Source organism: Orbicella franksi, chromosome 13 (genome assembly GCF_964199315.1).
Source record: "Orbicella franksi chromosome 13, jaOrbFran1.1, whole genome shotgun sequence".
Taxonomy (NCBI): Eukaryota; Metazoa; Cnidaria; class Anthozoa; order Scleractinia; family Merulinidae; genus Orbicella; species Orbicella franksi.
The window spans coordinates 2960527-2978978 of NC_138157.1; the positions used below are offsets into that span (position 1 = coordinate 2960527).

General features: G+C 48.7%; 3 protein-coding genes across 3 annotated transcripts in view; all 3 read right to left on the reverse strand.

The window, feature by feature from the left end:
• LOC145466391 (uncharacterized) overlaps window positions 1-18452 on the reverse strand; it is a 343779-nt gene that overhangs the window by 22293 nt on the left and 303034 nt on the right. The gene's annotated exons all lie outside the window — the stretch shown is intronic.
• LOC145466262 (uncharacterized) lies at window positions 10883-11556 on the reverse strand. Its single transcript, XM_081449983.1, has one exon. It carries the CDS (start codon window positions 11531-11533, stop codon window positions 10883-10885), a length of 651 nt encoding a protein of 216 aa, XP_081306109.1. The 5' UTR covers window positions 11534-11556.
• On the reverse strand, window positions 12128-13726 carry LOC145466029 (uncharacterized protein F54H12.2-like). The gene has a single exon (XM_081449811.1). The coding sequence runs from the start codon at window positions 13640-13642 to the stop codon at window positions 13049-13051; it is 594 nt and encodes a 197-aa protein (XP_081305937.1). The 5' UTR covers window positions 13643-13726; the 3' UTR covers window positions 12128-13048.

Consider the following 18452-nt stretch of genomic DNA (forward strand, 5'->3'; position numbering starts at 1 on the left):
TGGTAGCTGGGTTTCTGTAGAAGAAGTTGGGGTTGACGACGTCTATGTTGCGTCGTACACCGTCCTCGAGAGGTTGTGTGAGTTCGTCGAGTAGATTTTGTTCCATGACGTCGTAATTGAGTTGACGTGATCCTCGTACATTGAGTGAGAAGCCTCGGACTTTGCAGCAGACTTTGCCTTGGTGGGTTTTGTACCCGTAATTCTTGGGTCCAGCGGATGTGAAAGTGGTAATGAAGTCACCGTCGTCGAGCTCGTTGGTCATCTCACCCAGGTAATCGCCTAGCGGGACATCGGCTTGACCTGGTTTGTGCGAGTAGATGACGGAATCGGTGTCAAAGTAGAGGACTTGTTGTTTTAATTGTTCCAGGTAGCTGTATAATTTGAGTCGAGCCCAGCAGGTGGTGAAAGCGGCGACGAAGATGTTGATTCGTCCGTTATCGGGTTGATTCTCTTTGAGTTCGGCGTGGACGACCTCTAGCGCTTCGTCGTTGGCAATTCTGACTTGCTGTATGTCGTTGAAGTGATTGGAAACGATGGCAAAGAGGTGCGCTGCGGTGTAGACGACTTCGGTAGTGGGTTTGTGTAGGTTTTCACCGAACTTGCCCCAGAAGGAGTTGAGCATGAGTTTGGCGGTGGCTTTGCGTCCTGGATTTTTCTGGATCATGGTCGGATCGAGAGCGATGCCTTCTTTCTGGTGGTATTGTTGCACGTAACGTGTCTTGTCTTCAGGGGTGTGACACCAGTTAGGGTAGCCGGCGGATTCCTGTTTGATTTTTAGCCAGGTGTTCACGTAATCGGCGAAGAGTCCTGTACGGCGTTGTCTTTCCGGGAAATGGTGGACTTCGTGGATCTTGATGAGCGTGTATCCCATGGCAACGGCTTTCTCGATTTCGGGGGTGCACCAGGTCCCTCGTAGCGTGCGTTGCTCGGCCGTGTGAGAGCATCGATGCGATTTCTCAAGGAGGGGTTTGTTCATTTCGTGTTCCAGGCACGATCTGCAGAGTGTGAAGGTGAGTTTTTTCTCGTGTCGAAAAGGTAGAACGGGATGGTAAAGTTCGTGAGGTGGTAGTATGTCCACTTTGGCCATACCGAAGTAGTGATGGATGTCTTGGTCGTCGGGGTTTACGATGACTTGCGGGTGTCCTATGGGGTATTCGCCTTCCTTGTTGACCCATGGGTAGAGCGACGTCACGTCGACGTACTTGGTTTTTTCTCCTCGTGCCACGTCTGTCACGTGATGCAGTTTGACAGCGTTCGTGCGTCCTCCGAAGAAAGCGTCTCGGGGTTCGAGCGGTTGGACGATTTCGAACGTGTCTAGGAACCGACGTAGATCAGGGTCGGTTTTGACTTCTAGGGCCCAGTCGCATTCCCACTTGACGCAGAGCTGGTAACCTTGGCGACTGAGAAGGTCGTGTTTGCGGAGTGTGGCCTCGTAGACTTCCTGCATGGTGCGATCGGCGTGACAGATGGGATATCGGTCTCGATGGGTCGGGAAACAGCGAGGACACCCGTGCCATAGACATCCGTGGAATTCGTAGACGGTTCGAGTGGTCGTATCGTATCCGTCCACGAGCTGATTGGCTAGTCGGACTTCGCCGCCGTTTCGCACGGTACGGATACGATCACCTTGACCTGTGCGTTGCAACGAGTGTTCTTGCCAGGCTAGCCATTTCAGGGCTTCGACAGACTGATTGGATCGGGCCCCGTGCCATCCTCGCGGGGGTCTGGAGGCGATGGTGTTGATCGGGACGAGTTTCTTGCGCCAGAATCGGTTGCAGGCGGAGGCGATGGTGACGCATTTCTCCATGGGATCAAAGTCGGCTTTTTGTTTGAATTCTTGTCGGAACTTTTGACAGCCCGCTTTGAGGAGTTTGACGTCCGACTCGCAGTAGGCTTCCATTTCTTCCCTTAGTACGAAATGGTAGTCGTTGTCGACTTTCTCTTGGTACCACTGTTCGAACTCGGCTTTCTTTTTGGCGGACATGCCGTCGGGATCGTACATGTCTCTCGGAGGCATGGGACCTTCGTACGCTTGGTTTTCTAGGGTGTTGAATTTGTGCGGGAAGAATCCTTTACGTAGTTCTGTGATTCCGAAGGTGGCGGGAAAGTTGGCCAGCGGGAACGGGAGGAAGCACAGTGAATCTTTGAAAGTCAGTCTGTCGGATTTTAGGGACAGTATCTTGGTCCCTACTGGGATTTGGTCGGTGACTTCTCGATGCGCAGCGTAACAGTGTTGTAAGATGAACATCCCGTCGTAGCCTTTTAGATTGTGAAAGATGACGACGACGTTCCGATCCTTATTGTCCTGGTCGACGGTGAGGGATTCGAGGTGCTCGAACATGTCTGCGGTGCAGTTGGGCCCGTAGAAGGAGTAGCATATCTCATTTTCGTCGTCTTCCAGGCAGAGTAGAATGGGGGTCTGATTCCCTTCGGCGTCGGTGATGGCTTCGTAGTCGCAGTACACTTGAAGGGGAGGGTCTTTGTCTACCCAGACGCTCGTGTTTGGATCGTCGGGTCCGGGTTCTTCGAAGGGTCGCCCGTTGACTTGGTCGCGCGGCACGCGTATCCTTTCGGGCTCGTCTTCGTCTTCGGGGATGCGTTGGATGTAACATCGGTGCGTCTCCAGATAGACTTGTTTTTCGCAGATGCGGCATGCGCCCCATCCGCACTTGTGACCACGGGGACGCACTCCTCGCTTGTTCTTGTGTTTAAGCTCGTAGACGTGGCAGCACTTCTCACACTTTTTGTAAGTGTTGCAGATGGAGGGGATGCTGAGACTCTGCCGTTGCAAGTGGTCGTTGTAGCATCGGTCACCGAAGAATTGTCTGTGGCACAATCGGCAGATCTCGGTGGGTTCGGGAAACTTTCCGCGTGCTAGGGGTCGTTTTTTCTCGATGAAATCGGGACAGTCTTTTCGTTTGCAGGCGGGGCACCATTGACCGAGGCAGGGATGATGACGAAAGTCGTCGTGATCGTAGCCTCGATTGCATTCGTCGCAGAAGTAGGATTTGCCGAGGAATCCCTTAAACGAATTGCATCCGTCGTAGTGATCGTCTTCTTTGACGAGACGAATGATCTTGGTCGAGGGTTCGGGTCCCACGTAGATGATCATGTGGGGTGGGTCGATGGACATGACCTTGAGCTGGTAGCCAGGTAAGGCGGTCTGAAACTTTTGCAGTTCGGGAATGCCGCAAGGTCCTTCGGGAACGTTGGCTCGACGGTGTAGGTCTTTGGCCAATCGCTCTTGGACAGGATAACCCTGTTTGAGATTGTGGTAATCTTGGTCACGCGAATTCTCGTTCGCGTCTACCCAGGCTTTCATGGTGACGATGGCTCGGGCGCAGCAGAGAGTGTCTTTGTTTTGGATAGCCACGCGCGACCGTTTGACGATGTTCCGCACGGCGGCGCAACTCGGCCTGTATCGTTTTTTTCCACTACCACGACCTGGGGTACGTATGAAAGTGGTTTCCATGGTAAACGTGTCGTCGGGGGTGAATTCTTCGTTGGAGTTGAGTTTGGCCGCGAGAGACTGGAGATAAGTGTATAGTCTTTCACTCCCTTCTTCGAATTCTCTCACGGTGAAGGTGGTGGATTGAAAGGCGTGCGTGAAGGCACGGGACTGCATGGTGAAATGGACCGTGGAGTCGGGTGTCAGGGTATTATCCTGAGCGATTTGTTGCTCGATGGATCGTTGAAGGGCACGAGTCAATTCTTGACCTAGATTCTCCCCGCGAGTCACGTCTCTGTGTTGTCTGAGCGTGGCTTCGAATCGTTGTTTGTTGAGGACGTTTCTCCAGTTACGTCGAGCGCCTATGGGTCTTAATTCGAATTCTAGAGGTGGTCTTGTACTACCACCACCTGATTGGATCATCACCGTGTCGAGAGCCGGATCAAAGATCCAGTCGTCATCGTCGTCGAAGGGGAAGGCTTCGTCGTGGGTTCGTCTGTTCTGCGAAGACATGAACGAGACAAAAAAATGTCATCAACATCGCTTTTTATTTTTACAACCAATCATGATACATGAGCATATGAGCGTCTAACTTTGATTTTTTATTACTTACATGATTTAAGGCGTTTCTTAAACTGATTCCTAGATAGACTTTCTTTTTCTCGTTACGAATGTTGACATAATGCCCATAGTAAGACGTGTGATAAGGTCTACTGCCGTACATTAATCTACAAACACTTAGTTGACATTTCCTCTTGCGTATTTCTATGTGTCCGTATCCCCATTGGCGTTTCAGTTCGCCGTAATCTAAGATTACTCTGTGAAGTAGACTCAAAAGTTTATTGTTCCTTCGATCGCGTATACACTGCCAGGTTGCCAAGTCAATCACGTAACACTTTAGTTCTTCTGGTAATCTATCCCAGTAACTCTGTAAGAGAGTGGTTACTTAGTTAATCCATAAAATTCAGCGTGTTGAATTTCATAAAAGGTAGGATAAATAAAAGTCTTTTCTATGGGGATGCGTTTCTTTGCACCTTTTATAGTGTAACTTAAATACGTTTCTCTAGGTTTATCGTAAACGTCAATGTAACAACCTATTATTTTAGTGTCTCTGAATCTGTCTTCTTTATTCTTTTTTATACAACATCCTGCATCGCATAGAACCCTGACAATCTTAATGTGTCCTAATCCCCATTGTTCTTTCATTTTGCCGTATTGTATTATTTCACGGAGAAGACGCCGTAACTTTTTGTTTCTTCTACGTTCGAGTAGGATCTGATTCCTGGTTAGACGCATGATGTAGTCCTGCAGTTCTGGAGGAAGCCAATCCCAGTAACTCTAAAATAAAAGTCTTTTGACGTCATCGATTCTGTAATAGGCATGATTAAGTCCGTACCCTAGAAATACTTCGTACTTGCGTTGTGTTGTGTCGTGTTCGAGCGTATAGAATCCATACACGACCATGTGCTTATTTTTCGTTCCGGGAACTTTTCCTTTGGGGCAATGCTTTAACAGACACGTCTCTAGCTTGACTTTGATTGGACCTAACCCCCATGCTGCGCGTACATTTGCGAAGGCATGTATCTCGTTGTGCACGGCTTTCCACATTTTACGTTCGCGTATTTCTATGAGATACTGGACCTCTCTGAGGTGAAGTATGTATGCCTGGATTTCAATAGGTAGCCAATCCCAGTAACTCTATGAAAAGAAGGTGATGAACAAAGCGTGACAAAGATGTCGTGAGAATTTGTAACCGCAATATACAACGAAACAAAATCTCAAGTCCAAACGGAAGTAGAACTCTAGGGTGAATGAGGTAACGGCGAGTCTAAGTTCCATGGTTCAGTTGTCTAGTGAAGCTACGATCGTACTTAGATAGCAGGGCGTGTGACAGATCTGACAGTACAACTTTTCTTTGATCACTCCCTTGTTCACCAACTGAACGTCGAGTGCTTGTACGTAGCAATCGTAATGAACGTAGTAACGGCAGCACTTGGTACGAGCACAGGTTTCGGTTCTAAGGACAACTTTTTCACATAGGGTGCACGTTATATTATCCATTTTTAGATACTCACTTCTTCATGTCGGTCCATCTGTTGGTTCATCTCGGCGTCAGTGATCTCAGTCATGATTTCAGCGCTCATACAAGTGAAGACACTCAGAGTGCCGTGAACGGGTCGGTCCGCTCGTTTTATAGGTACAGTAGGATAGTGTCCAGTCTACGACCGGGGCGTGGAGGGGGGATACCCCCCTATCCCCCGGGTCTATTAGTACCACGTGACTTCTACTCGAGCTGTGATTGGTGATTGACTTGATTAAAAAAGCGAGGTCAGCGCATTCGGTGTTTTTGACCCATGTCGGTCGAACCTAGACGCAGTCGTCGACTTCGAGGTCTGGCACCCGAAGAAGCGCCTATTCAACAAGTTTGTTTCATTTGTCAGAGAGATATAGACATTGGTTCCTTGACGCTATGTCAACGCACTCCATGCTGCGCTGTCTTCATGCATCGTCGTTGCTACCAGGAGATGGGAAGACAAGTGCGAACCTGTGGCAACTGCCGACGCGTGATCGAAGACAATCAGTCTGAGATCGTGCTTGAAACCGATGAGGAACTCGATGATGATGTCGATCCGTTCGTGTTACCGTCAGGTGTGAATGGCTTAGTTAGATTTACGCAAGAGTTGACTCGATATCGTTATCAGGATAGACCTAGACGCAGTCATTACGAGGGGTCGTATATGTGGGATGAATTGCCGTATGGTGTTGACCCTGACATTTGGCAACGTTATTATGTCATGTTGGAAAATTTCGTGACTCTGTTTACGAATGAAGTCATGCACGTACACGGATGTGTGCGTCTCCCCGTGGAACCTACACGAGAGATCAGGAATGTTTTGTACCGTTTATTCATATTTAACACTCCTTACTCGACGTTTAACTTGATTCGAATTCTAAGGTTCAGACTCTTCTTTAGACGCGTGGATGGACTAAGGAATATTGTGATTCAGCATCTATGTGTATTACCCTTTCCTGGAGGACCCTCGCTTTACAACGAGGACGGTCTATGGAACTGACACTGTTTTTTTTATTTTATAGTGTATGAACAACGTCAAAGAATTCGCGAGGACCTTTTGCATTTCAGAGACACGGGAAGACCCTTTGAGACGCACAATTCCTTGACGCGTTCGTGGAATCACTTGCGATATCCCATTCCCGTCACGGTGTGGTTCAATTACTATCTCGAGTTGGAGAACTTTGTGCGGAACTCAGAGGGACGAAGTCCCCTGTACATTCACGGCACCGTGTTCATGCCCTTTCATATTGTGGCATTCGATCACATACGCCTGGAAGTGTATCGCATGTTTTATTTCAACACCCCTTATAGAGTGTACAATTTCATACCCAGACTTAGGTTTCGGTTGTTATTCATATCTTCGACCACGTATGGGGACCAAATAAGGATCGAACGACTGTTTGTGACACCGCGTGTCTCTGATACTCTGTACCACAATGGTATGGCGTGTGAGTCTTGAAAAAATAATAAAGAGACTTTTTTGAAACAACAAAGTGTGTAACTTTTATTTTAAACAACAATAAAAAATTTTTACAGCCTTAAACGTTTCTTGGCTTGCATGATTTTCTTAACGACGCGTTCTGTCATGGTTTTACGTCCCGGTAATTTGTCGATGCCTTGGATCATCTTGGCATCGGCTTTCCATTTGTCCTGTAAGTTCTTGGCCCTGGAATAGTCAATGTCGTGTTGTTTGGCCAGTCGGTCCAGACGATTGACCCCGGGGTCTCCACGTGCTAGACGTTTCTTCAGTTTGGTACCAGGTCCCATGTACTGATAACCGGGCCAATGAAACTCGATCCCAGTCTTGCCCAACCATTTTTGGATGTCGATCCCGTACCCTCGTTGTCGGCGTCGTGTTTTTCTCCTAGGGGGTGCTTTTTTCTTCTTAATCCGTGTCATATCTCAGTCTTCGTCTTATGGGGGCGTCCCAATCTTCCCACCCTTCTCGTAACTTTTCAGCCTCTGTCTTCTTGGACTTCTTATACGTCTTTGCCTTGCCTTTGGGACTGTAACCACCGTCGTCGTCGTCGTCTTCGATGCCGAGTGAACTCAGTAACTGCTTTCTTCCTGCCGAAAGGGCTGCTTTTTTCACACTCCCTTTTAAACTCTTGGACGACCTCTTACCGGGTTTGGATTGAATGGGAGGTTTGGGCGTTTTCAACTCCTTTTTAAGACCTGACGTGGAAAGGGGTTCTTGTTTGATGATCACGGGAGGTGTGGGTTCTTTGTTGGCTCCCTTGAGGATCTGTTTCAACAGATTTTCGACGGGCGCGTCCACCATGCCTTCGGGCTGCGTCGTCCCTTGGTAAGTGATAGGACCCGTTTTACCCGTCCGTATACGTTTCACCAGTTTACTTTCTTCGGTGACGAGTGGTTTGGTCATCTTGACGGCCATGCTGTCTGGAATACGTCTGTCTTTCAAGATGAGATGTTCTTCGGCGGCCAAACGACCCGCTTTGTCCAACAAGGCATTCTCTGTAATCTGACCCTTGTAATAATCTTGCAATCGATTGAAATCTTGAACGGGTACCATCATGACTTCGTTCATACCTTCTGTTGACTCAGGGTCGTGTCAGGAAACTCGGTCAATTCTCTCAAGGCCGTCTCGTAACAGTCTTGCCAGTACCGTATGGATTCGTCTTTCTTTTCCAACTCGAGTTCGAGACTTTGAACGGTTTGCTTGCCTTTCCCGCACTCACTGCACAACTCGATGCACCTACCAGGCGGTGTGGTATCTCGTTTCGTTTGACAGGTTTGGCAAAAGTCACCGAATTTTAAAGCCATGTACTCTTGATACAGGGTGTGGTACTTTCTACCCCAGTACTCGGACGAGTCTTTCCATCGGGCTTCGCGTCGATTGGCATCTTGCAACAGCTGCACGAGCTTAGGAATGGTATGGTCTTCTCTAGGCGGGAAATTGGGCACGACGTCGATTCCCTCCAGCGGGTAACCGTCTTCACTACGTCCTTTCACCGTACACAACATGCTTTGAAACAACCGTGTAATCCGCTCCAGAACCCTGCCCCGTTCTGACTCTGGAGATGCTCTCTTCGACGCTTGAGTGAGTTTTTGCGTCGACCCACTTCGCGCAAAACCTTTTTATGTCTTTTCAGTTTCCCATAAGTCTGGGCGTTGATGGGTATCCTCTTTTTCAGCAAATTGAAAACCATCTCGCTTATGGCGTTGATCTGATCTTTGTCGGCGTATTGCAGCATCTGTTGACGTCTGTTTCGATTGGCTTCTTTCAGGATGCCCGTCAAGAAACGACGTTGTCGTCGTAACCGCTCCATCGTGTACTTATGCGTGCGAGCGGATTGATGTACTCCTTTTATCGCTTTCATCTACGTCTGAAGGCCACCACATTGTCTCTGATTCCTTTTGATGCTTGACCTGCTAATTTCAATGCCGCCGTAACAAAGGTAGGTGAGGGTCCCGATAAGAACATACTGGCTCCTTCGGCGATCTTGTCTACCAATCTATGTTTGCGTCGTGCCAGTGCTCCACCCCTCTGTTTACTTCTTTTCCTGGGCTTTGGTTTATTTTTCATCATACTAGTCAAATAGCCCCCTTTCTGTCTCATTCTTCGTCTCTTCCTCCTTCGGGCTGTCATGGTGACGAGTGAGGTGTACGTAGGATTGTACAATCTCTTTTATCGTCTTCGCGTAGCGGCTTCGAGTGCTTTCTTGGCACCGAAACCGGCTGCCCCTGACGCTGCACCCAACGCCACGGCTTTACCTCCGGCTATCAGAGCGGGTATGAGAGCTGCTAAGGGAAAAATACCCCCCTTCTGTCTCTTACTCATCATCCTCTTCTTACTCATCATCCTCTTCTTACTCCTCCTTTTCAACGTTCTTCGGCGTCTCATGTACATGATGTAATGGTGTATCAGAGTCAATCACGGGTCACTTTTATAGCGACACGTGATGAAATCGTGTGTCGTAGTCTAGAACGTATTTGTCGTACGTGGGAGGTGTGAAATCTGTCACCACGTCGTCCAACGTTTGCATCTTGGTCAAAAACCCATCCAATTCATCCACACCTACCATGGCGTAGTTCCTCAGTTCTGTCAGCGTCTTTTCGTAGGTCGTGTAAGCGAACTTGGACATGTCCATCTTGAACGAATACTTCTTGAAATCGTTCCATCCTTTCAGTAAGGTGGCGAAAGCAGTCAATCCCACCACCGCGTACCCGTCTTTCCACACGGATCCCAAGACGATACTCGTGGCCACGCACAGTAAGGCCAGTCCGTTGAGAATGGCGTTACACAATTTGTGATGATAAAACATCTGTCTTCGACACCACCAATACTTGTGATAGAACGCATACAATCCGTCCAAACGTTTCAGTGAGTCCAACTCCACCACGGTGGTGAAAGGTTCATCCAATAGACAGACCGAAGTGCGTATACTTTTTTTCATCGTCGAGGTCGACGTTTTTTCTTGCGTCTCAACAGTCCTCGTACACCTCGACCCACGCCAGCCGTGGCTGCACCAAGGGCAGCGGCCCTTCCAACTCGGATTCCTGTTCTCGCTGCGCGTTTACCAATTGCTTTGGCCAATGCCAAGGCAGCCCCTTTACTGACGGGAGCTAACGTGGACAAGGCACCTGTGATAGCGCCACCCCACTGCTTTCTCCTTTTATTGCGAACAATACGACGTCTTCTCATGGCTGTTGTTCTCAGTTACGTACACTGGTCGAATTGCGTGTCACGGTAGGACGTTGTCCGTTTTTATAGGTGGTGGTGATCGTGTTGGTGGTCGTGATACCTGCAATGCGACGACCTGCGGCCGTTTGTTGTTGTTGTTGCAAAATCTCTTCCAGTTGTTGCTGCATCTCGGCTTGGTTGAGAGTACGGTCTCCTCGCCTTCTTCTACGACCCCCTCGAGAAGGAGGTGTGGAGTCGTCACCGCTACTACTTGAACCTCCTCCGCCTCCACCTCCACCTCTACCTCTACCTCTTCCTCTGCCTCTTCCACGGCCGCTACCACTGGCGCTACTTCGTCTACGGCTACCAGCATCACTTGACGACGTTGGTGTGTTTTGACGTGGTACGCGTCTAGGTCGTTTACCTCCTCGTGTAGCTCTGGCCAAAGGTGTAGCGTCTGTTATTGAACCGACACCAATTGTGACGTTTGAGAGCGAGGGTCCTGGGACAGCGCTACCGACACCCGCAGGGACGTTGGTCTGTGACGAACCCGCAGTGCCTACTCCGACTCGCGATACATTGGGCAGAGGCGGTGTCGCCAGTTCCGATCGCGGTGAAGGAACGGGAGTACTCGTTCGAAACCCAGACCCCAAAGGCGAATAATCGTCCAGAGCCGAGAGGTTTAACTCGTCAATGTCAAATGATGATAATGAGCTCATGATGTAAACTGATGGCATCGTACGAATCCCTCGTCTTTTAATACGTTGCTGAGAACGCGTTGATCGTCCTGACTGGCAGGATGAAGATCCAATAGCATGTAGCCGTAAGGTCTATCGGTGACCTTTCGAAACGTGTCCAACACCTCCTGCCATTGCGTGGGAAACGATTGCAGAAGTAAATTTCGTATCCCCAATTGATCCCGAGGGTTCTTGAAGGACGCGATGTAATGCGCGTTGCGTGAAATGGTCTTTGCGAATTTTCCGTTGGGGAATAGATCCTGACACAAGTAAATCACCGTGATGTTCCGATGATGCGAGTGTTTTGTGAAGAGATCCAACACGCGTTTGTCGTTGCCACCCTCGTCCATCAGATCGTCCAGGACCAACACGCCTCCTCCAGGAAACCATCGGGGTAACTCGTCGCTGTCGGGGATGCCTTCGTGAAACTTGACCCCACCCTTCTTGAGCTTTTTGAAACCCTCTTGCCACGAACCGTAGCAGTAATGAATACTATGGGGCGGTTCTCGGAACAAGTCGCCGTTCTCCAAGAGCAGTTTGGTGGTGAACACTGTCTTGCCGCAGCCGGACGGACCCGCTATCAACAAACTCGACGGAGTGTGAAATTGAAACGCTTTACGTCGTTCCATGATCTCGAAGAAAATGGTCCAGGGTCTCGAGACGCTCGGTGTTTTATCGGAACAACTTGGACAAGGGGGTCTTGACGGCAGGGATACGTTTCAAGAGACCCAAGAGGGTGACCTTACGATTGAAACAGACGGGTTTTTTCTTGGCACGACTCTTGATCTTGGCCATGGCCCTCATGGCAGCGGCTCTCTTTCCAGGTTTCTTGGCGAATTTACTCAAGTCTCCGAACTTGTCTTCGTACCAATGCCTCTTTTTCATTCTTCTTTTCCTATCTTCTTTCTCGGAAAGCTTCGGCGCTCTCTTGCGTTTCCTACGCGTGGTCACAGTCGCAGGTAAGGCACCAGTGTCAATTACACCCCTTGGAGCCATTGGAGCCGGTTGAAGAGCGACTCTTCTTCTTCTTGCGGGTCGGGGTTGTTTTTGTCGTACCATGTTGAAAGCACTGGGTTGAGGCGCTTTTTTACTAGGTTTTCCGTAGCGTTTTTCCAAATTGGCTATCACGTCGTCCAAATATCGATGCCCTCTAAACTGTAGATCCATGAAGTGTGTCTTGTATAATGAACCCTTTTTATTTTTCCGTCGCACCTTTTATGCACTCGCAAAGTGATGGCGTAAGGACTTATTGCCGTATCGAAGCACGTTCCAATACGGGTAACACTTGTAATATCTACTAGCATTCGTTTTAAGTCTGGCTCGGATACTCAGGTGTAAAATGACGTATCGAAGCCAATCATCTTTTTCCCGGTCCAGTATGAATCGGACTCGACGGTAACTGTCACAATCCAAAATGCGTTCCATGACCTGTCGAAGAGGATTGTCCGAGGACAATTTCGTACTCTCTTCTCGACACAGTTCTAAGAATAGACGGAACCATCGTACTTCACTACGCAACATCCTTTTTCTCAAAATGAACCTCTTTTATTTAGAACAGCTTACTTTATAACAAATGACGCACTCCTCTAAAGGAACCTACCGTGTCCTGGTGACACGGGGTTTTACAAATCTTGCGCCAGGTCAACTCGTCCACGATCAAACGTTTCAACATCTGTCCTACTTTACGATCGTTCTCTACAAATTCGTTTTTCTTAAAACGATTCAAGAACGCGTTCATGTCTCGACCTTCGGCTCGGTCGATCAGGAACATCAAGGCGTAGTCGCCGCAACTCTGACTGAACAGGGACTGTAAACTCTTGCCGTTGTAAATATGGTACTTGAAATGACGGTCCAACCACGATTGGAGAGGCTGTACGGTTCCGTACGTATCCAACGACAGGGCGTAACTGTCCAGGATCTCGCACTTGTCCTTGTCGGCCCACAAAGCGATCCAATGCACGCCCGGTTTGTCGTGAGGGTCCGTGTTCACGATGTAAGCGGTCGGTCCTTCTTGGGGGACTGTCCTGGGAAGGCGATCGCATGGTACCGTCCCGTAAAAGACACAGCGTAGGGACGGATTCGTTCGTGCCAAATGATCCAATTGTAAATTATTCAGGGCTACTTTCTCCATTTTTCTTCTTCTCTCATTGGTACACGTCGTAGGTGACGACTCTGTTCTCGTTGATCTCCAGCAAGTTCTCGAATTCGGCGTATAACAAGACGGTCAGGTTTTCTCCCGGGTTAGCTCCAAAATCGATCATCAGACGCAACTCGCCTGACTGCTTGGGGTTCAACACTGGACTGTCCAAACATCCGTTGGCTGTGTTGTCAAATACAAACAGGTTGCATCTCTTGCCGTGACCCCAGTCCACTTTTCTGACCATGTTTCCTTTTCCCCTACACAAAGCTCCCGAGGCTTGGAGGAATCTGTAGTAGCCTCTCTGATCTTTTTCGTCCCCATCGTGATCGAGCTCCAAGGTCTCGTAGGGGTATTCTTCACCTCTCACCAATTGTTTGATGGAAGACAGATTGAATCTTCCAAAATTGAACGGACTCTCCGTGATGGTTCCATTAAAGGCAGCTTGTTTCAACAACACCACGACTAACCGATTAGGTAGCTGATTGTGGAAAGGATTGTTGCACTCGAAATGACGATCGTCGCTGGGATGAGAGTAGGTGCGAATTTCACCTCTCACCGTGGGGTAAGTGACCACTCTTCCACTTTTCATGGTAGACATGACTTCTCGGTACACCGAGGGAGTCACTCTCACTTGAGACAGGAACAATCTCACGTTCACGTCGGGTTCGGTCAGTCTCAGAGAAGTGGCACCTCCCCATCGGATGGAAAACAGAGCTGGGTCATTGAAGTACATGTCGATCTGGATCTGAACGCCAGGTACCAGTAACTTGCTGAGATGAAACACTTCCAGGTAAGGTTTGAACCTCAAAGTCACTCTCTTTCCACCTAGGAACTGGACTCGAGCATCGACCAAGTTCTTGAGATCTTGAGGTAGCGCTTTGTAATCATTGTGAGATGGATTTAGCTTATTGGCAGTCAATTGATCACCATCTCCATCGTCGGGTACACCTAGACAATTGTACCACCCGTTGGGTGCCAGGATCGTTTCACCGTCGTCTCTGTCGTAGTTCAACAGCGCTTCTAGGTAGGCTTTGTAGTGGTAAGTATCTGTCTGTGGACTGATCAGAGTCCCATTCAATCTCACGTTGATCTGTTTGAAGAGGGTGTTGGCAATATTGTTGGCGAGTCCAATGATATCAGCAGCCAGCAGATTCGAAGCGTCGCTTTTCTTGACACCCCATTCCACTTCGAAGAAACTCTCGTTCAAGTCGATAAAGTCTTCCTGAGGGTCGACTTGAAACGTCACAGGGTTGATGCCCGTATTGAACGGGTTGATTCTCACCACGCGTCGAGATGCCATGCTCAGATCCGTGGGAGGGACACTGAACATGTTCAGGCGAGGGTTACGAACCCCCGCCGACCGGGCATGAGCCACCATGTCCGTCATCGTCGTCGTCTAGGTCGTCTTCGTTTCCTTCTCAGTGCGGACTGTACCCAACGATAGTTTGGACGTTTTGAGCGTGCGCGGATGATCGAACCACCTTTATACGTACGTACCCCTACAGGGATACGTCTCACACGTCTCGAGTAGATGGGAATCATATTCCAAAGAGGTCTTTTCTCACTCTTTTGGACAACGCTCGCTGTAGCTCTTGCGTCGCTTTACGTTTCACGGCCCGTGTCGCTCCTCTCTTGACCCCTGCGAGTCCTCCTCTCCAATTGGGCTTTTTTCCTTTGCCACCCGCATTTAAACCTTTCAGACCCTCCATGGCTGTCTCGGTCAAAACGTCTCTTAGAATGGTAGGACCTCGTTTCTTGACGTCTTTCCACATGGGTCCGAATCCGTCTCCAGATTGCCTCATTTTATCTGGATGAAATCGTACTAGTGTTCCGCCGATCATGATTTCTTGAAGTGTAACGTCACGATCGTATTACCAGTTCCAAACGTCACCAATTTACCGGTTGTCTCAGCCACTTGCACCTGTATAATGTCGAGGAAGTCTTTGCGCACAGGAATATATTGAACGTGATAAGGTTCGAAATACTGAGTACCGGCCCCTTTTCGAATCAAGTTGACCTCTCTCAGTAAATCCGTGACTTGATTCCCCACCACGCTACTGCCTCCCACGTCGGAGTACAAGAACAGGGAACGCGAACTGTTCCCCACCACGACTTCGAACGCCTTGTTCAGGTTGAGAAAACGCCAATCGCAATAGATGCTGAGTTTCAAAAAACTGTATCCCGATGATTCTGTTTCGATCACCCAAAAAACAGGTAATCCATCCGAGTCGTGTAAGTCCCCGACGACGCCTATGTCTGGAATTTCATCTTTGAAGAATTCGATCTGCAAGTTAGGTCCCAGTTCGTACGAACTTCCCTTCTTAATGAGCCAACCCATTTTCGTAGCCAGGTCGACATTGAATCGTAATTCAGGTATGTCGGTGATGGGTCTAATAATGTCTTCGTTGTGTGTGACCAATTCATCGCCTTCCCACTTGAAATCGACGTAGGTTCTTTTACCATCAGACGTGATATATTTTGAGCCTAATTTGGGTCCATAGTTAGCGAAGATGCGTCGTCTCTGGAAATAGGCAATCATGGATTTCATGAATCCAACGCCATCCACGTTGTAGAACACCGATTTGAGATCCTCCGTATCAAAGTTGGCGGCTCCCATATCATGTCCACTACCGAATAGTCGTCGCCATACGTAACGGGCCAAGGTGACTTTTTTATCGTGAGGATCTTTCTCCGTCAAGGAAGGAAGCGCCACTTGAGCATCCGGCATGGTGATGCTACTCAACCCCACTATCCATCCTTCTCCCTCAAGACGTATGGGATTAGGCAACCGTATCTTGAAATTGTTCGACGTGTTTTTCGGAAACTCGCCCTTACTGCTGTGACTGGGTAAGGTGACGTAAAAATCTTTCATCCTTTCTTGAAATGCAACGTGATCGTGGTCACACCCGACGCAAAGTCCACCAGTTTTCCGTCGTCCTCAGATAATTGCACCTCGACAATGTCCAAGACGGATGTGCGCACCGGTAGATATAGGATGTGTCTCGGTTGAAAGTCGACGACGCTCTGATCGTAATGAACTTGTTTCAACAGATCCGTGACTTGATTTCCCGTCACCATGCTCTGTCCCACATTCGAATACACGAACAAGGAACGACGGTTCCGACAGAACGCCTCTTCGTAACTACGATCCAGGTTCGTGAACACCCAATTGATGAAACAACTCAAATGTAACGCTCTCGAGTCAATCTTGTAAAAAATCTCGTCCCCATTATTCGTGGCCACGATCAAGTCCGTGGCATTGGGTACGACCTCCGTGGGAAATTCTTTTCTCAAGTTGGGCCCCATGACGTAACCAGGTTGTCCGTTTTGCAACGTTCCCAGCTTGATCCATTTCATCTTCTTGGCCAATTCCATGCCGATGGACAGCTGCGGATACCTAGCATTATCATTGATCTTGAGAGTGGTGCACGTTCTCGAGTTGTCGATGACGCATTGTCCCTTCTCGGTCCGATTCATGACCGTGTACAGCAGTTCCGTGGGATCGTTGGCGTTGCTCTTTTTCTTGAACATTTGCAGGCCGTGTACCGTTTGATCCCTCAAACCCATCATGTATCGATCTCGTATAATGTTCATGAGCTCGGTACCGTTACTAGGTGTGAAGTCCAAATCACCTTCTTTAATCTGGATCGTTTCTTCTGTGTAGAGGTTGTGTCGAGGATTTAACAGCACCAACCACCAGAATTGAAACAGAATATTATCTTTATAGTCCATCTTACGCACCGCAGACGGAAACGAGAGGTCGCTGACACCCACTTTCCATCCCGATTCTCTCAACTGCAACGGGTTGGGCAGACGGTTCTTGAAACTGTTGGCCTTGTTGTCAGGAAACTCGTTCGTACTGGCATTGCTCATCAACTGCACGTAAAGTTCACTGGGAGACTCAACCATCCTTAAAGTGTAAGGTCACCGAGGTCACGCCCGAGGCAAAATTCACCAGTTGTCCATCGTTCTCGGCCAATTGAACCTCCAAAATATCCATCACGTTGCTGCGTACGGGTTTATATTGGATGTGAGCGGGTTCGAAGTTGACCTTGTCAGGGTCGTGAGGGACTTCTCTCAAGAGATCCGTCACGCTATTCCCCGTGATCGTGCCGCGTCCCACATTCGAATACAAGTACATGGGCGGACGAATACTCGGACTGACTTGGACGTCACCACCATAGTGCTGTTCGTAGAGCTCATCCAGATAGTCAAAGCGCCAATTGCAATAGGGACTGAGCTGTAAGGATCCGTCGTCCGTGATGTTCCAAAAATTCGTGGATTGAGAACTGGATCCTTTGACCCAATCGAGTTTGAAAGCGGGTACTTTGTCGTCTTTGAAGAGTTTAACCACGTGATTCGTCAATTCGTAGGAGTCCAGTCCAGTCTTTTCCACCCACTTCATCTTCTCGACCATCTTAGGACCAAACCATATTTTGGGTCGCATTCTCATATTTTTCTGATCGAGGAACGTATCGGTGTTGTCTATGAGCAAAGAATCCCCTTCCCAACGAAACGTGACGTAGTATTTTTTACCGTCTGGAGCGCGTAGATTTTCATTGGTACGTTCCATGTACTTCGTCAGACGGTCTTGGTAACGATTCGTCAAGTATCGCATGAGCGATTTCCCACTCGTGACTTTGACTTGGTCCTTGTGTAGGTCTGCGCCATTGATGTAAAAGCTAACGCGGTAGACATTTGGATACCAGATACCGTTTGAACTAAGTTGGAAGGTTTCTATGGTCCAATCGAATTCCAATAGTTTGTCGTCGTCTTCGAAGAGGTGGGGTCGGTGAGTCACTTGTGTGTAACGTCTAGGGGGTGGAGGCGGATAAGAAACACTACTCAAACCCACTTTCCATTCCTTGTCTGACTCAAACAGGAGCGGGTTCGGCAGACGGTTCTTGAAGCTGTTGGCCTTGTTGTCCGGAAACTCGTTCGTGCTGGCATTGCTCATCAACTGCACGTAAAAGTCTCTCATTGTTTCGTCTTGGGCTTTTGGGTCACGTACAAGCCTTTTTTATCCACCCAACTGTCGTACTTGACTGGCCAACCTTTCCAGCGTACCAAGACTTTATCCCCTTTTCGTTTGACGATCTTGTCGATGCGGAACAAATCGTCGTCTTTCACGTTCACCTTTTGCAAATCTTGCGCGTAAAACGTGCCATCGACCGCAGTCCCGTCCCATTCTTCCACCTTGTACGTGGTGACCTTACCCGGACGCACCCTACGTATCACAAACACCTCCTCGGTCCAACCGGGTAAATACCCTTTCTTGAACTGTCGGAACTTCTTGTTCAATCTCACACGATCCCCAACGTTGAGTGTAGGTCGTTTCGATTTTTTCCCTTTTTTATTTTTTCCGTAAAGAGTCTCCCACACGGCATCGCTATTGGCTAAAGTCACTC

Bases quoted from the DNA above. Each gene is read 5' to 3' on its own strand.
- LOC145466262 (XM_081449983.1), bottom strand. From the start codon at position 11,533: ATGGAACGACGTAAAGCGTTTCAATTTCACACTCCGTCGAGTTTGTTG.
- LOC145466029 (XM_081449811.1), bottom strand. From the start codon at position 13,642: ATGTCTACCATGAAAAGTGGAAGAGTGGTCACTTACCCCACGGTGAGA.